General features: G+C 48.9%; 1 protein-coding gene across 16 annotated transcripts in view; it reads right to left on the bottom strand.

The window, feature by feature from the left end:
• LOC102573806 (histone deacetylase 8) overlaps nt 1-17,587 on the bottom strand; it is a 181,841-nt gene that overhangs the window by 89,385 nt on the left and 74,869 nt on the right. For 12 of the 16 annotated variants that reach the window (XM_059732660.1, XM_059732658.1, XM_059732659.1 and 9 more), the window contains 3 exons: nt 7,817-7,869; nt 5,139-5,269; nt 2,095-2,236 (listed from right to left, as the gene is read on the bottom strand). In XM_059732660.1, coding sequence (XP_059588643.1) covers nt 2,095-2,236; nt 5,139-5,269; nt 7,817-7,869 — 326 coding nt within the window. Of the gene's footprint in view, nt 1-2,090; nt 2,237-5,138; nt 5,270-7,816; nt 7,870-7,949; nt 8,085-12,815; nt 17,383-17,587 lie in introns of those variants that run through there. The other 4 variants (XM_014609905.3, XM_019481931.2, XM_059732661.1 and 1 more) reach the window with 3 other exon arrangements.

Here is a 17,587-nt window from a genome sequence, read left to right as displayed (position 1 = left end):
TAAAAACAACAATAAACACATAGTTTGGTGTAATTTTTTAATATCTTAAAGCACTAGGAAATTAAACAATGCACAGCAGTCTACCTCACAAGTGAAACTCAACTGTAGGATAATGGTTTTGTTAATACAAAACCTTCTGGTTAATTGACTTTCTGGATAACCAACTCTCTACTGTATTAAGCATTTGAGAATTAGAGCTTTTCGGTTAGTTTTGGCATTGTCCCACTCTGTCAGATGCAGAAGAGTGCTTCAGGGCACAACAGGCTTGGGTAGGAAATTAAAACACAGTGGGACCAATGCCTTCAGAGGCAGCCTCATCTCCAAAGACACAAAGAGTGTTAAAAACCCACAAAAACAATTGCTAAGCGTACAATTCTGCACTCACACCTTAGCCAGGATTTAAGCATTAAAACTCCCTAAACTATCTTGGGTAGGAAGTTTGTTTCGAGATGCTAACTCTTGCCTTTTTTGTTTAACTTAACAAGGAAAAACAATTATTCCCATCGGACATCATCTGCCACATTTCTGCCTAGTGAAAGATACTACATCTAAGCTACTAACTCCCAAGGACAGAGATTTCTAATGGAAATACTGACAGTCATTAACCTTGCAGAGAGAGACAGTGTATAGCTACACGCAAAAATCACTGCTGGAACGTTCCACTTAAAGACATAGGAAACCAATTCCTTAACCTGGAGTTCCCCCTTGTGGAAACTGACTGAACCCAGAGCATGTTCATACCAGTAAATGAAGCACGTACTTTTTAAACATGCATTTGTTGCACAAAGCAGCATCAATGACTTGGTTAGGGTCAAAATTGTTGAGATTATTTCCTAGCCTGAGGCATCTCTGATTAGGCAGATTCCAGGCACTGGAATCAAAATCAAAGGAATATAGGAACTTTTTAAAAACCTACGTGGCCCATACAAAATTGGAGTTCTTTGCAACTAATCCCACCCTTGCCCACTCCAAGGAAACACTTGACTCCAGCATCAAAGTTAGACTTACAGCTAGACAGTTTGCTTCAAGTAAGACTTCTCTGTGCCCAAACTCAGCACATTAGTACTTCTTTGAAGAATCCCCAGTCAGCTTGGGAAACTCAGGATGCAAGCACTCCAGCAAGACTTAAAGAGGAACAGAACTTTGACTGACACCATCTCACAGATACCCGTGGCAAGAGTGTGACTGAACTTCATGCTTTGACACACACCACCACACTCCAAAGGTTAGGGTGGACTCACATCTGCCCCCAACACATAAAAGACAAGCTGCATCCCAAGGCCATTATTCCAATGCATTAGAAGTTACTATCACAGGCAGGACACTGAAATAGATGGGCCACTGGTCCAATCAACGTGAAAAAAATCCTATGATCCGGTTACTAAATGGGAAGACTTGTCTGTACAAACTGTTGTTACTTACAAATTGTGTTTCCCTGAGATAAAATGCTAAGACCCACACCAACATGTGAACAAGCCATAGTTAAGTATACAAGCAAGTGACAGAGATGTGGTCTCCTAGAAAAGAAAGTAACTGAATGGTTACTTACCATCTCATCTCCTGCTGTTCTGAGATAGGTCAGTATTGTAATGGCCAAGATAAGGCAACAGTGTCAATAAAGCTAACAGGCACTTTCAGGGCAAAGAAAGCAAAAGGGAGAGCCAATTTAATTCAAAGTTCTCATTTTCTTCCCAGCTTCTGACTATCAACAGCCTACACAGCTTGATAAGGATGAAGCCTCTCCATACCATTAGGAAGACGTCATCTGATAGGGGCAGGGAGGGTAACAAGGTAGGGATAGGGTAAGGGACTTGCCCCAGGATCACACAACAAGGTCTACGGTTGAACCAGAATATGGATGCAGGATTCTTGATTCCCAAATCTCTGCTCTAGACGCTTCTTCCCCAGCTGCCCCAGGCTTTTGTTCAAATCACTCATTTGCCTCTCCCAGTACACTTTCCATTTATCCACACTGGTCTCTCCTGGATTTTAATCAATCTTTCTACCCTGTTCACTTGTAGGGAAAGTCAGGAGGTAGTAGGTTTGATTCAGATACTAGGTTGGGAAACAAAACGTAAGAGGTTGTTTACTTACTTCTTTGCATGATGCCACCCTCCAGGCCAGTTAATCGCTACCTTGCACTTGCCGTCCATCAGACATTGGGCTGCTGTAATGGTGGCTCCTCCAACAGCTGCTGCATAGTCAAAGATTCCTTCAGTGGCTGGACAGTCATAACCTAGGGGCAAGAAACAGAAAGTATTGCTCAGGACAGAAGGAGACTTCAGTGGGACTGTCCCTGCTTCCCTGATGGACATGCATCCTCTTTAACTTTAACTACTTCTCTTTATTCCCAGCTACACTGTAGATACTGTAGATGGCTAGAGCAAGCTGGCAAGTGAACTATAACACTTCTAACAAGGGTTCCCAGAAGAAGACTTCACCTTCTGGATTTCCAAGGTTTTTGGACCACACTACGTAAAAAGAAAAAAAATGATGCTTGGTCAGATAAGCAATAGTCAAGGTGTGTGCATAAGCTACCATCTAACACAGTGTCCAAGGAGGTACTTGGCCAGTTAGGCTTGCTTGACCTTTGAAGGTTTTCCAGTCTGGTAAAGATGCTTCAGGATGGTTTGCTCTATAGGCTCCTATTTCACTTGGAAAAGTGATATCCCCCAAACCTCATTAAAACACTGCATGACGTTCCCTAAGCTTCCAGAAGCTGATCCTTCCATATGGGAACACTGTTATGGGAATTTGAAAAATTTCATCCTACAACTTGATCCTACCACCTCCTGCAAACTCCTCCCACTGGAGACCTCTCCAGGTACAATCAATATTTCAGTCACTACAAACAGTCGCCTATGAGATCTGAACAACAGGGAGTTCTAAGGACAGTTTCTAGAATTAAACCTGTTGAACTTGGGAGCAGGGAAGGGAAAGACTCAAGCATTCTGGCAGAACGCCAAGACTCCACAGCCAGGCCCAGTCAGTCTGTATGCTGATGGGAAGGAGGAGGAGGCTAAATGCCAAAGGCAAATAAGTTCCTGTCACTCCCCTTGATTCATGTTTGGTCTTATCTCCAGCACAGGCAAAAAAACCCAATGCTGCTTTGCTCTTCATCCATTTTGACTGCTACAGCAAAGCTAATATATTTATGTAGCTGTTCCCCATCAAACTACTTTTCATATTACTGGAACATCCAGATGGCCAGAGCAATTCATAGTGCAGTACCCAAGCATCACATGAAATGATGAGATAAATGGCACTGGCAATAAAGTGGCTGGCCAACATTAAGTTTCTGGCTTAGTTCACCTGTGAAAAGAAAGGTCAACATTCCCCACTGGCCTTATTTTCCTGTACTACTGATTTAGCATCCTGGTTTCTAACCCCAAAAGAACCATGGAGCTATAGCTAGTGTATTCTCCTTGCAAAACTGAAAAAAAGCAAGAAACATCAGAACCTAGGAACCTAGTAATTTTGGCATGATCCCAGTGTATCCGTTTGAAACCTGTGAGATGCAGCAGTACAAGTAGCAGTTTTGCCTGTGTACATCTCAGATATTTCAGCAAAGCTGTACACATCGCTAGAATAAAAACAAATCCCCAATCTAGACACAGACCAAGTCAAGTTTATTCAAACTTTAAGCTCTTCTCTGAAATGTTCTTTCTGAATGCCATGGTTATCAGCTCTGGATGGCCTCAGAGTAAGTGTGCTTATTTTCTAGGGGTGCACTGATAGAGATTTGTGTGGCCGATACCGATACCCAATTTTTAAGGAGGTGCATCGGCCAATACCAATCCAATTTCTGATACCAGCTCAGCAGCGTGGAGAGCTGCCTCCAGGTGGTAAGTCTGGTGAGGGGGGAGGGAAGAGGTGAATGTGCATGAGGGAGGAAGGGCAGACCAAGGCCCCCACAGGGAGGGAGGAAGAGGACTGGAGCTGGGGCAAGGGCAAGCTCTGCCCAGTCAGGGAATGGCAGGCCAGGCACGGGACAGAGCCCCAGCTCATCCAGGGGGGCGGCAGCTCCCGCTACCACATGCCAGAAGCTGCTGGTCTGGCAGCTCATCCAGCACTCATCTGCTTGTCCCATAGCTCTTGCCACTAGTCCGGGAGGGAGATCATGTGCCCCTAGGTCTGTGCAGGGTGAGCTGGGGCCAGGGCTGCACCAAGCTCTTCCTAGCGGGGAGGGGCTACGCTGGGAGGGGGCTACAGGGAGGGCTGCAGCCACAAATTCATCATAGCTCCTTTCCAGCACTGCAGCTGTAGGAAACAGCTTGGCACAGCCCTGGCCCCAGCCCACTCTGTGCAGACCCAGGGGCACACCCCCCCCCCCCCCCCCCCCCCCCCCAGTGCCCTCCGAGATGAGTGGCGGGAGCAGCAGGATGAGCAGGCGAGTGCTGGACCAGCAGCTCCTGACCAAGCAGCACGCGGCAGTGGAAGCTGCCCCCCACTCCCTGTGCCCCCCCAGATGAGCTGCGGCTCTGTCCCGCACCCACCCCGCCCTGGTTGGGCAGTGCTTGCCTCTGCCCCAGCTCCAGGCCTCCCCCCCGCTCGTCAGAGGCCTTGATCTGCATCCCCACACCTCTTCCTTCCCCACTCCCCTCACACCAAACTTACCAGCTGGAGGCAGCTCTCCATGCTGCCAGGCTGTGCTCCTCGCTGCCTGTGCTGCGCTGCACACATGCATGGGCCATTCATCGGCTAAATTATCAATCTGATATGGCCGATTTCTGATATACTAAGTTTTCTTTATATCTGTGCCAATCCGATATTGGACTGGTGTATCGGTGCAACTCTATTATTTCCAACTAAAACAATGTCTTGCTCCTAGCTGCCAGCCCTGTACACGCACCCTGGTCATCTAACAGCCAAGGAGTGTTCTTTTCCTGGTCACACATCAGCTTCACTAAGAGATTCTGGAACTGAAACTCAGGTAGCTTTCTGTCACTGATGCAGAAGGCAAAACAAGATCCTGGTCACTCTTCTGGAGTTACTTATACAGTCACTTCATCTCAAAACAGAAATGTAGTCCACAGAACAGGGTTGAGAGAGAAAGCCATTCTGGCAAGAGCACAGCACTTCAAACTAGGAATGAATCAATGCATCTGCCCTTCATCTTCCCTTAAGAGGCTCCTTACCAAGTCCATACTCCACAGATTCTGGGTGATCATCATCCCCTTCCTCACTAACTTTTTGTAGGTGCTGCAGATAGGCATCAGTGTGAAAGCTCGCCATCTCCTCCATGGAAGCCACCTTTGGCTTGACTATCCTACCAAGACAAAAGGAAGGAGATCAGATCAGTAGGGCAGTCATAGTGTGTAGCAGTTCCTCAAGTCAGGGGCCTCTTGTTGACCCGGATCAAGAGTAGTCCTATGCTTGCCTGGCAGGGGAAATACCACGATCACCATGGTAGCTTCCTGATCACACCCGGGGAAGACTGCTCTGCTGGCATGGGATAGTACCTGCGTAGATAATACATGGTTAACCTTGGCTTTATGCCCACTTTGTGAAAATGGGAGACTCCTCCCTGGCTTGCTCCTGGGGCCTTATGGTTAAGGGTAACCAAAACTCAGGGGCATCCAAACCCCAAACCTCTGGGCCTGCAAGTAGGGTGCCTACCAAAGGATTTGGGAACATCTGAAGCCCCAGATGGGGGTGGAGGATGTTTGCTAGTAGTAGGGCTACTCATGGTTCTGGACAGACTCGTGGATTTGGAATTTGTTTTGGCTAATTTGGCTTGGAATATGGAAAATTTAAATTAAAAAAAAATGTTCCTCAGGTCAGGGGGCTCATCTTCACTTATGGTATAAACAAAATACAGGCATTCTTGCAGGTCGGATTTTCATTTTGAGTGGGAAAGACTTTGCTCTAAGCTAAAGTGTAATAATTCTGCTGAGCCTGGTGCTTCCTTATTGGGACTACACTTGATTTGGCACACAGGCAGGCACTAGATAACTTAATTTTGCTCTGCTCCAGCTGTGCCACCCATGGGGGGGGGGGGGAGGAGGAGGGAGGGAGCAGGGCCCTATTATCTGCTGCAACAGCTGCCACCTCCCACAGGCAGCAGCCAGGGCTCAAGTGCTGTTGGGGGAAAGGGTGGGGCAGGGAGTTGCAGGTCCTGGCCCCGGTCCCACAGCCCTGACAGCTGGGGGCCCCCTTTGGCATGGCTCGGGGGACAAGGGGCTGTGGGTCGCAAGTGAGGGACATCAGCAAGGCCTCCCCCACAGGGGGGCTGTGGGTCAGGAATGAGGGGCACCTGAGCGGGTGAGGCGCTGCAGGTTGGGAGTGAGGGGCCATGCTGAGGAAATGGGGTCATGCTGAAGAAAAAATTGGGAAGCACTGGCTTAGCCCCTGAAACAAGTGCCTCGGCCCTGCCCAAGTCCCCAGTTTTTAGCACATTTTCTCCTAGTTTCTGGTGATTAAATGCCCTTTTGGGGCTTGGGCAGCACACTGCTTTTAAAGCAGTTGTGAAAAACACAGGACTGTATAATATTTTATTAGGATTATCTAGATCTCCATTTGACTCGTGTGCTGCTTGTTACAGGAGTGGGAGGGGTTAATTTAAATAGTAGTTTCTTGCCCATAACAAAAGAAGGAACAAGAGCTTCATTTACTAGACAGGAAAGACAACATAGGTGTCCCTGGCTTTTAGTCATACCTTTGACACAGCAGAGCTCAAGTCTCTCTGGGAACCATAAAAAAGTAATGAGGGAAAAACAGGACAAAAAACCCTAAGGAGATAGCAGAACAGGCCAAGAGAGAATGAGGCAGGGTGCACTTGGGGGAAAGACTGGCTTCCAACCTTAGCAACTGTGGTCTTGGCACAAGCCTGGTCTACTGAAGTCAAGAGGCTGCTGTATTATAAGGGATTGGTTTAAAAGTGGAAGTGTCACAGGAATTCTGCCATCGACAGATTACTTAGGGGGTGCACTTGGCAAGAGCAGAGATGGGTCGAAATTCTTGCCCTAAACTGGTAACTGTTGCTGACACCTTCTGCTCCTGCGTGTCCAGGAGGAACTTCCAGACACCAGCCCCTGAGAGGAACGAACCTGGGCTCATTTAGGATGCTGTTATTGGATGCCACTCTGAGGTACCATCCTATACATCAGTCTGCTATGTATACATGCCCCATGTCTGCCAGCAATAGACAAGGAAAAGCAACCCTTTTCCCCTTCCCGCCTTTGCACTCCACATTCTCCTGGCTGCAAAAAGAAAGGCTCTTCACTGCTCTATTCTGCCCTAAGCCTCTATCTGAATCCTCCTCCTCCCCCATATAAACAGTACCCAGGCCTAGGAGAGCTTGTCTAGGTAAGGTCACAATAAAAATGACACAGTCCATCAATGTCCTTATCTCCCATGTCTCCGTCTGCATTTGCTCGCTTTCACACATGGAGAAAACTAAATATTTAGTACCTGGAGGCCCTTCCCATGGGACTATAAAGTCTAATCATGAGCTGAATCTGCCCAGTGTCCAGGCAGCTGCATGTGCAAACCTTCCTGCCCAACCAGTGAGGCAGGAAAGGGGTTTCGCTCTGACAGACGCCAGCGCCTTCAGGGGAGGCCGCCCCACTGCCGAGTGCCCCGCGGGGCGGGGCGGGGCGGGGAGCGCGCGGCGGCAGAGGGCACGAAGCCTGGCTTGCTCCGGCCTGGCCCCGCGACCAGATGCGGAGAGCGGCGGCGGGTGCAGCACTTCCCAGAGGGGGCCGCACCCCTGGCGCCCCGCGCTCGGGCCCGAAAGCAGGAGCCGACCCCCCGCCCACCCGCCCAGGCTGTCGCAGCCGAGGGGCCCCTGGCCCAGCGCCGCGGCCGCACTTACTGCATGTGGTCCAGCAGGGAGTAGGCCTCGATGAGGGCGTGCACCATGCTGGCCTGCGGAGAGACGGCCCGTCAGATGGCCCGCGTGCGCCCAGCCCCCGCGCGCCGCCCCTGCCCGGCCCGGCCCCGCTCACCCGCTTGGGCACTTTGCAGAGCGAGTCGCAGAGCACCACGTACTGGGCGCTGTGCACGTAGGCCACCGCCGCCGCCATCCGCGCCCCGCGGGGCCACCGCCGCCGCCGCGCCAGGCCTCCAGCCCCGCCCCGCGCCGCGACTGCGGAGCGCGCGGCCTGCCGGGACCTGTAGTCTCCCGCCCGCTGAGCGCCTCCCCCGCGGCGGCGCCTCCGTCGGCCTCGCAGTGCTGCTGGGATAGGGCTCAAGCGGGCAGGGGCAGGGAGAACCGCACAGCATGGGCCACGGGCCGGAGCGCGGAGTCACGGGGAACCGGGGCGGGCGGGGACGTTCAGGCCGGGCCCTGCCCCGCAGCGTAAGCTCTGCACCGCACCGCACCGCACAGACCAGCCCCCAACTGGCACGGGTCAGGCAGGGCCGCCAGCCTCCTGCTTCTGTGAAATGCTGGTGACACGTGCTTAAAAGAGCCCGAGTAGAGGGGCAGAGTCTTGCTTTGTTCTGGCTCTTGTGATGCTCCAAAGGATGAAAAAAACTTTAAAATCTGATAGGCCAAGCAGCTGAGAGGTCTCCAAGCGTGAAGGAAATATAGGATGCCAGAGGCACTCCCCAGATTGCGTCATTGGACTGTTTGTGAAGTGGACACTTGGAGTCAGACCTAGGCACAGGTCCCTCTTGCCTAGGCCTCCATCCATCTGGCCATGGGCAAGAGGCTGGGGAAGGCAGTGCCAAGCGCCACTGCAAAGTGCCCTGCAGCAACACCAAGTCAGGCATCTGCCATGGCAGCATAAACCACACCTCTGGCCTCATCTGTGAGACGACCTGTGGAGGGCTGAAGGTCTTCCTGGAGACCATGATCCACAATGCCGTCACCTCCACGGAGCACACCAAGTGCAAGAGCATGACCACCATGGACATGGTCTCTGCACTGAAGCACCAGGGTCACACCTTGTATGGCTTGGGTGGTTAGTCTCTCAGTACCAAAACCTCCACAAAACGGCTGTACCTGTGTCATGCAGTAGCAGGGAGTGGATGCTGAAAGGGAGTGGAAGCTGGGTCTGATCAGGGTTTTTTTTCCTCCGCTGCCCCTTTCTCACTTGCAGCCTCCATCATTTAAGGCCTAGGACATTCCAATTCAGAGCCTGTATCTCTGCCTCCCATGCTCAATTGTCCCCTTCCTCCAAGAATGTGTCCAATCCCTTTTTGAATCTACCTAAATTGGCAGCTTCCACAACATCTGGCGGCAATGAGCTCCGCGCCTGAATTCCAGGCTGTGTGAAAAAGAACTTCCTTTTGTTAGGTCTAAATCAACTACCTATTAGTTTCATTTTGTGACCCCTTGTTCTTGTATTGTAAGAGAGTAAATAATAATGCCTATTTACTTTTTCTTTGCCATTTAGTATTTTGGAAACCCTTCTCACGTTCCCCCTCAAGCATGTCTTTTCTAAACTGAATAGGCCTAGTCTCTTTAGTCTCTCCTCACATGGAAGAGCCTCCATACTGCTCATCATCCTTGTTGCGCTTCTTTGGACCTTCTCTAGTTCTTCTATCTGCTTTCTGAGGTGAAGAAACCAGAACTGGGCACAGTATTCAAGACATGGACACACCATTGATTTATAAAGGGCCATGAGGATCTTTTCAGTCGTGTTTACGATTTCCTTCTTAATAATCCCAACATTTTGTTTGCTTTTTTGACAATGTTTTCAGGCACTGAGCCAATCTTGTGTTTGAAGGTTTGTCTAACCCTATACCAGATCCACTACTGGTCCTGTAACACACCCCACCCTACAACATCCCTGCCTCCGGGATAATTTCTGGACCATTCCAGCTATAGCCCACGTACACAAGGGCAACAAGGATGATGCGTGGCATGCAGGCTCTTCCGTAGGAGAAGCTAAAGAGGTAAGACCTGTTTGGTTTAGAAAAGAGACACTTGTCAGCAATCCCTGGATTCAAGCATGATCTCTACTGTGGCTCATTGATGGGTGGTATTGATGCTTGAGGGGGGACATGTTAAGAGTTTACCAAATTCTAAATAGTAGAAAGAAAGTCAATAGGGATTTATTATTTACTAGCTCTCTCACAAGACAAGAATGAGGGGGTCACACAATGAAGCCAGTAATCAGTTTAAAACAAACAAAAGGAAGCTCTTTTTTTCACACTGCGGAATCAAAGTGTAGAACTCTTTGCCGTCAAATTAAAAAAGGGATTGGACAAATGCTTGAAGGAAAGGGGCATCAGTAGCTATTAAGCATGGAAGTGAAGGATACATGCTCTGAATCAGAACCTTAAATGGTGGAGGTGTAAGTGAGGGAGGAAAAGCAAGGGGGGAAACAATCCTGGTCAGGCCCAGTTCCCTCTCCCTTTCGGCATCCACTCCCTGCCACTGTGTGATGCAGGAGACTGGGCAAAAGGGACCTATGGTCCAACCCAGTAAATGGCAGTTCTTAGGTTCTCACAATACCATTATTACAGCTATTATTAGATTTGCCTAGCCCCATCCAAAAAGACTTGGAGCAGCTAGCTAGAACAGGTGAACAACCCACAACAAACAGATGGAGATGGGCCTCTTTATGTTAAAAAGTAAATTTCTAGCCCAGTAACAGCAGAGGCCTGACTGAATTGTTATGCTTCGTTTAACTAGGAGAGTTAACACTAAGACAGTATCACCAAAATTATATTGGTTCACGTACCTTCTTTAATAGGACCATCAAGCTCAGTGGGTCTCAGTCTGGGAACCCATGACCTAGGTCATGAAGTGCTTGATGACGAGTATCTACACCAGGGTTTATATTTTATAAATAGAGGTAGTTTGTTGTTTCAGTCACGTCATCAAAGAATACAGTGAAAAAGTCATATAGGCATTTCAGGGAATGTGGTACTGCTAAGATTGGATAACTACATGCCCATTTACCTCAGAAAGATAAAATATGTGCACACATCCTCATGTAGCCTTGGCTTGGGAGTCTCCCTACTGAGGGAGGTCACAGGTAGGAGTAGAAAAGGAAGGTTTAGTCTCCCTAGCGTTTCTAATGAGACCAACCAAAGCAGGAATTTAACAGAGCCAGAAAGTAGTTATGAGGAGAGTTTGCAATGCAGACACTTATACAGCTGGAACCAATCCAACTTAAGTCTTCACCAACACTTGGAGAGCAGGATTGGCCATTCCTGACCTGGGCTACATGCAGCACTGGTGATTAAGGTGGGGAAAGGCCTCCCAACATGATTGCAATCTTCAAGTTTATCTTGGCTTTGTGCTTAGGTCTTCTGGTCAAAGCTACAGTGTCATTTACATTGGAATAGCCTGAGACCTCAACCAAGATCAAGACTGGATTTATGCTGAATGCTGCACAAAATGTGTTCAAGAGATGGACAGGCTTGGTCGTAACTGCTCAGCATCTAATTACTGTACAATGTTCAGGTGCTAGTTCTTTCTGTGGTAGGAGAGGCCCTGGTAGCCCTCAGTAACACAGATGTACATAGGATATGGTTACACCACTGGGACTACAATTGCAGAAGGGAAGACCTGAGAATTACATGTCTACCTGCCGCTGTTTTAACAGGTGCTTGTTTAAACCAGCCTTGGAGTCTCAGACCAGCAGAAACTCCCAGAGCCTGAAGAAGGGTGACTGCACCCAAAAGCTTTTTAAGAACTTTTTCCCCAACTACTCCGTTGGTCTAATAAACAATGTCACATCTACTCAAAGATCCTTGCCTACTTAAACCAGAACTTTTCTAAAGGAGTTAGGAGGTAAGATACCACAAGTCAAGACTAATTAGAGTTACTATCAAGCTCTTCAGGTCAGCTGCTCTGTTTTTGTTCCCTTTTTGTACAGCATCTGGAACAATGGGGTCCTGGTCTCAGACTAGGGCTCCTGGGTGCTATAACAATACAAATGAGCAACTGTTGCCATTCATTCAAGTTGCACTACCTGGCTTCTGTTCAGTGCTACAGATCTTGTCATCTGCTGTACAGCACAGCACAGGACCATAGCTTGGGAGCTGAGCCAAGCGGTGAGCAGCAGGGAAAGGGGAGGAACCAGCCCAGCTCCACAGCACGGAGCTTCCCACTGTTCCCTGGGACCTGCTTGTGGCAGCAAGCAGGGCTGGGTCACTGGCTCCATCACACAGGGCTCTCCCCGGAGGCACATGGCTCAGGCGGAGAACCCCATAACTGCATGTGAACTCGGGAAAGTCTCATACAATGGAGCCAGGCGGACCCCACACCTCCACTCCATGCCCCTGCTGGCTTCAGCCCTGGGGTAATGACACAAGCACCATGCTCCAGCCCAGCTACCACCCCCCTGCCACTTCCTTGCCTTCTCACCCAGCCACCACCACCATTGCCCCCCCACCTGCTGCCACCCTTCCTCCACCTGCCACCACTTCCCTACCTGTGGGGTTGGGGTCAGGACCGTTCCATGGATGAGGGTGGGAGTGCAGCATGTGCTGCCCCCACAGAAGTCAGTGGGGCTTGGCTGGCCGGAAGCCGAGGGCAGGGCTGGATACAGTGAACTGGTAGGCATCCACCCATGGGCCTGATGAAATCGCTTGGCTGGCCGGATCCAGTCTGTGGGCTGTGTTTTGCCCACCCCTGAACTAATCCCATGGCTGGCTCAGGCAACACTGCAAAGGCCAACTCAGCCATGTGTTGAGTCAGCCCCAGCTGGGGCCAGTGAAGCTACTTTGTCACGATGTCTGTCCACAAGCTGACTGTAAACTAGTCCTGAGATGCTGAGCAAAGCGCCATCCTAGTCCCACTCTATATACTTGAAGTAGCACCTCTGCCTCAGATCAACTACTTTCCCCAAGGGCGACTCAGCCCCCCTCCAATTATCAGTGCATCTAAGAAATGAGAATGCAGGCATGTGTGAAACGAAGAAGTTTTACTCCAGAATTTCAGTCTTCAAAAACAATATATTAAAATTCTGTGTTTTTTATAATTTTTGTTTTACTAGAAAAAAAAGAGACTGAGGTCTACATGCATCTCAGCATCACATGCCAAAAATAAAGATCTAAGAAATGGAGTTTTAAAAGGGAACATGGCTACGTGTTAGAGTGCAATCAAGCTACAGTCAGTAAACCATCACAAAAGTGCAATGCAGCAACCAGCCCTATTCATGAATGAATCCCCACCCCCAGTAGGCCGTTTCACGCCAAGTTTATAACTCTTGAGCCCTTTGTTTTTGTCACTTACTGGCTCTTTCCCAACCCCGCTCTGTGAGGAAACATTTGGCACCTTCTAAAACTGAAGATTAAAATTCAATTAAAAAGAGAGTCACATGCACAGATCCAGTTCCCAGCCCAGGAGCTGGGGCTCTGGAGAGCAGGGAATTTCTGGATCCTGCAGTATAAGGCACTAAGGCCAACATGTTTAGGAGGTCAGCATTGTGCGACAGGTGCCCAATTGTCAGCAGAACTCAGGCCCAGATCCTTAGAAGGGATGTAGGTACCTAACACCTAGTAATTTAGGCACTTAACTGCCTTTGAAGATTAGAGCCTCATGCACTGGGTGTACATGGAGTGCTAAGATCTTTTGAAAAACCTGGCTCTAGCAATGCGAGCCAAGCAGCTGCCAATCTAGACCTAGCAGTGGTCTGAGGCACTCTCTCTTGTCCATGGGAAAAGGAAGCATGTTTTATAGACGTGTGTTCATGGAATCCCAGTCTGACCCTAGATCACCCTCTCATTGGTCAGAAATCTTCAAAGGGTCTCTAGTACTGCTGTGAAAAATGTTAAGCAGAAATGGCTGCAGTGGGGTGGTTGACAGCCCTGCTCCCAACATACACCCAAAAATAAAAACCTGTATGTTGTGGGGTTTTTTGTTCCAAGAAACCATTGGAAAGTTTCAGGCTCAACAGCAGAGTTTGTTGTTCTCTCAGGTTTTCAGCTCTGGTTCCTTTCCCTCTAACAGATTTGACTGCCACCATTTCTTCCGGAGTGTTGCAGCCTTCAGTGTTTTGGCATGGAGCTGCCTTCCCAAACACGCCCAAATGCTGTGCTTGTTACCCTATGAGTTCGGCTGGAGGAGCTGCATGAGGGAACTGAGCTAACTGAAAGGTCAAGCATCTTACCTCTAGACTCACTCTCTTTCCCCTCACCTGCCAAGCAATGGTGTTACAGCCAGGCTTATCTACCTATCTGGGCCATAAGCTATACTCCACCAGGTGATGGAGTTGTGGGGCTAATCTGGCTTCTGAGACATTTTCAAATACTTCTGACTCCAGCAAAACAGGTAAGCAGCTGAATGGGAGGTCAATGAGAAGATTACTGACACATATCTTAACTTTTGTAGCAAATATATGAGCAGTGCTCATCTGGAAGGACCCCTGACATACTGTTAAACAGATCCAACAAAACCCTGCCCAACCTGCACATAGTGCCCAACCTGCACAACTGGCTGGTAGCTGACAGCAGATACACAGAGGAGGACTATTTCAGATGGGCAGGTTTGCAAGCACGTGCTCCCTGTAAAACCTGAGAGTGGATACACACCTCTGATGCTATGCAAGGCACATCTCTCCATACCATTAGAACAGCCACACTGGTGTGCACACACACTGAACTCTTAGCTTTGGAAGGAAGAATCAGAATATCACTTCTACAGCACTCAATATCGCTAACAGTCAGATCACCTGAATGCTTAAAGAGAACCAGCTGATCTAAACGATCATTATCTATGGACAAGGAATAACTGGGATGGAGTGGGAAAAGGCAGTGCAGGTGCTTCAGCTTCCCCTTCCATGGTTTCAAACCTGTCTTGGGTTATTGGTAACATGTACTGCATGCACAAGAACACCAGATATTTTGTTAGACAGTTCTGTTACAGAAAGCATGGATTGGGGAGGCTGGATTGTGTCCGAAAGTCTGAAGGGTTAGATGGATGAAAGGAAACTGAGTCCTAGGGGAGTGAAGATATTAAAATGAAACAAATTTTATAAGCAACTGGCAAATCTTTCTGGAGTGTTTGAATCTGAGCTTCTTAGGAAGTCTGAAACTAATGGAGCCAGAAAGCTCCAGTGAAGACTCTTTCTTCACTTGAGACTGAAGAAGCCAAATCATCATACACCCACACCATTTCACTCCATTGGTCAAAGCTGTCTTGGGGAAAGAGGGTTCCAAGGTGACCCAGCCATAGAAATGTGTATGAAGAGTGCTTGGTGCATGCATGGACTACCTAACACAAGCACCACTATCGCTTAGGCTTAACTCCTCACTGGATAACACAGGTCCTTGGTGTCACAACCCAAGGGTGTGATTTTTTTTTGTTTGTGTGTGCTTTGGCACTGCTAAATTATTTTCCAGCCGTTTGCAGCTTTCTTTGCAGGGTGCATTTCTTCGTTGCAGCACAGAAATGCACGTTGCAAGGAGTTCCCGCCATTTGTATTTAGATTCATGCCCCACTATTGGTCAGTTCTAAATTATTCCTATGTGGCGGCTAGCGATTGGCTTGCTAGCTGTATAAGAGGCTTGAGTGGTTTCCACCCAAGTTGGAGGACTCCATGAACATCAGGAGGAGGAGACTTCACATCTCGTGAAGATCTCTAAGCGCTGCGGAGCCTATTGGACCCAGCGTGAATATCAAGAAGGCAACAGGGGTCTGATCAGCCTCTAGCCTCTCCCCATCGCCGAGCGAAATCCTCGACGTACCCTTTCCCTGCGTGCATAAGTTCCACAGAGCCTAACAAACTTTGTGTGAGTGAATCCAGAGCTCTGTCCAAGTCCTTAAACTGGGACTTAAGCGAAGTATTCCTGGAAGTTTTCCAGCCTGCACTGCGACCATCTACGGTGTAAGTAAACAATCTTAAACAACCATTAAGCGTCCGTGCCTAATTCTAGCGTGCCGCCTGCCTTTCCCAACCCGGCGTGTCCAGGCTGCTGGCCACAGCCCGCCGCGCGAAAAAAGGGCCTCGGACTGCTTCACACACGCTTGGGAATTCAAGTGTTGTGTGAATCAACAGTAGAGTGGCTGCTGCTTTTCTGACCTAAAGGTGAAATGCATGGGCTGATGTCAAAAGCACAAAGCAAGCAGGACCCAGCACTCCCACTGTAAAACACACCACAGGCAGGTGGCTTCCCAATAAATCCAGCTGTTACAAAGCAGGTAATTTAGGGCTACTTTAATTTGTTCCTGGGTCTCCACAGATAGATATACAGGAACTCAGTGCATCAAAACACGGCTAAATATGGTTTGGGAAGGGGCTAAGAATCTCTCTCCAGACAGTCGAGAACCTTTTGTGTAAGCCCTGTCCCCTAGAGCTCTAAACAGATATGGGGAGCTTGGTTGAGGACCCCAATCCATTCGCCCCCTAAAGCAGTTCTGCAGTTTCCCCATAGGCTTCATCAGATCTGCATGGCAGGGGAGCAGCAGGTGCCCACAATAGGCAGCAGGTTTAACTGATCCCAAGTGCACAGATTATGTCCTGGCTAGGTCAGTGAGTCATTGCTAGGAGGGTCAGGAAGGGGTCTGGAGTAATGGGACCCAGATCTCTAACAAAAGCTGCAGCGGGGGAGATGTGGGTCAGTTCATAAAATCTTAATTAAAAACAAAACCAAAGTCACACAGGCTTGGTGCTAAAGAGCGAGAGCATCTAAACAACTAAGTCCAATGGAGAGAAAAAGGCATGTGGACATATACACTCTGTATCCTTTACAGCACAGGGATGCATCAACACAGAGACAGCCTCTAGGAGGGGACATAAATAAAATCCTTTGTGAACCCCGCTATTACCCGCCTCAGCCATGACTAAAACCTACCAGTGTAGGCTTTATAACTGGGAAAGTTATGCAGCAGTAACATGCTATGTAGACAGATGCCTCAGATGTAAGCTGGGACTCAATCCAGGGCCTGTCACAGCACAGCCCTCAGCCAGCCAAGCCAGGCCCTGGGATTTGATGGAAAGAGGAGAGTCATGACATCTGTCCACAAATGCAGCTGTGGTTTCTCTCTCTCTCTCTCTCTCACACACACACACACACACACACACACACACACACACACACACACACACACACTTTCTCCTGCCATGTCATTTTGCTCTGGAAGGAAAACTCTTCCATCCAAGAGTAGTTATGGTGGTTGTGGCATTTTCAAGGACAAAGCTAGGAGGAAGCAGGTCCCAAGCTCTGAAGCCACCATCCCAGCAAGGCAACTAATGCAAAGAATGTCTGCCAACAAGACAGCCTAAGGCCTTGCTGTTCATCCCTAATAATAATAATCAAGGCTGTTTGTAAACTCAGAGTTGAAGCCCAGACCAGGTGAGTCTACTGCATGGTGCAGCCACTGCTGGGGAGGAACTCCTGCACATACATTGCAACTGATTTGGAGAGGTAGGTCATGGTGCCAAATCTGCCACTGGGAGCACTGTCATACAGCAAGGTGCAGATACCAGTGGCAGTATCCTTCTCCAACATGTTGTCATCTGCACCCAGGGTTTTCTGTTCCATTTGGGAATGGAGGAGAGAGAGAGAGAAAGAAGAGAAGGCATTAGTCAGCAGTGCATAGAATCATAGAAAATTAGGGTTGGAAAAGACCTCTGATCATCTAGTCCACCCCCCTACACAAAGCAGAAACATCCCTAACTACACCAACCCAGCCAAGGCTTTATCCACCTGGGTCTTAAAAACTTCCAAGGACTTGCTC

Source organism: Alligator mississippiensis, chromosome 8 (assembly GCF_030867095.1).
Source record: "Alligator mississippiensis isolate rAllMis1 chromosome 8, rAllMis1, whole genome shotgun sequence".
NCBI lineage: Eukaryota > Metazoa > Chordata > Crocodylia > Alligatoridae > Alligator > Alligator mississippiensis.
This window is presented reverse-complemented; position numbering and strand designations above follow the sequence as displayed.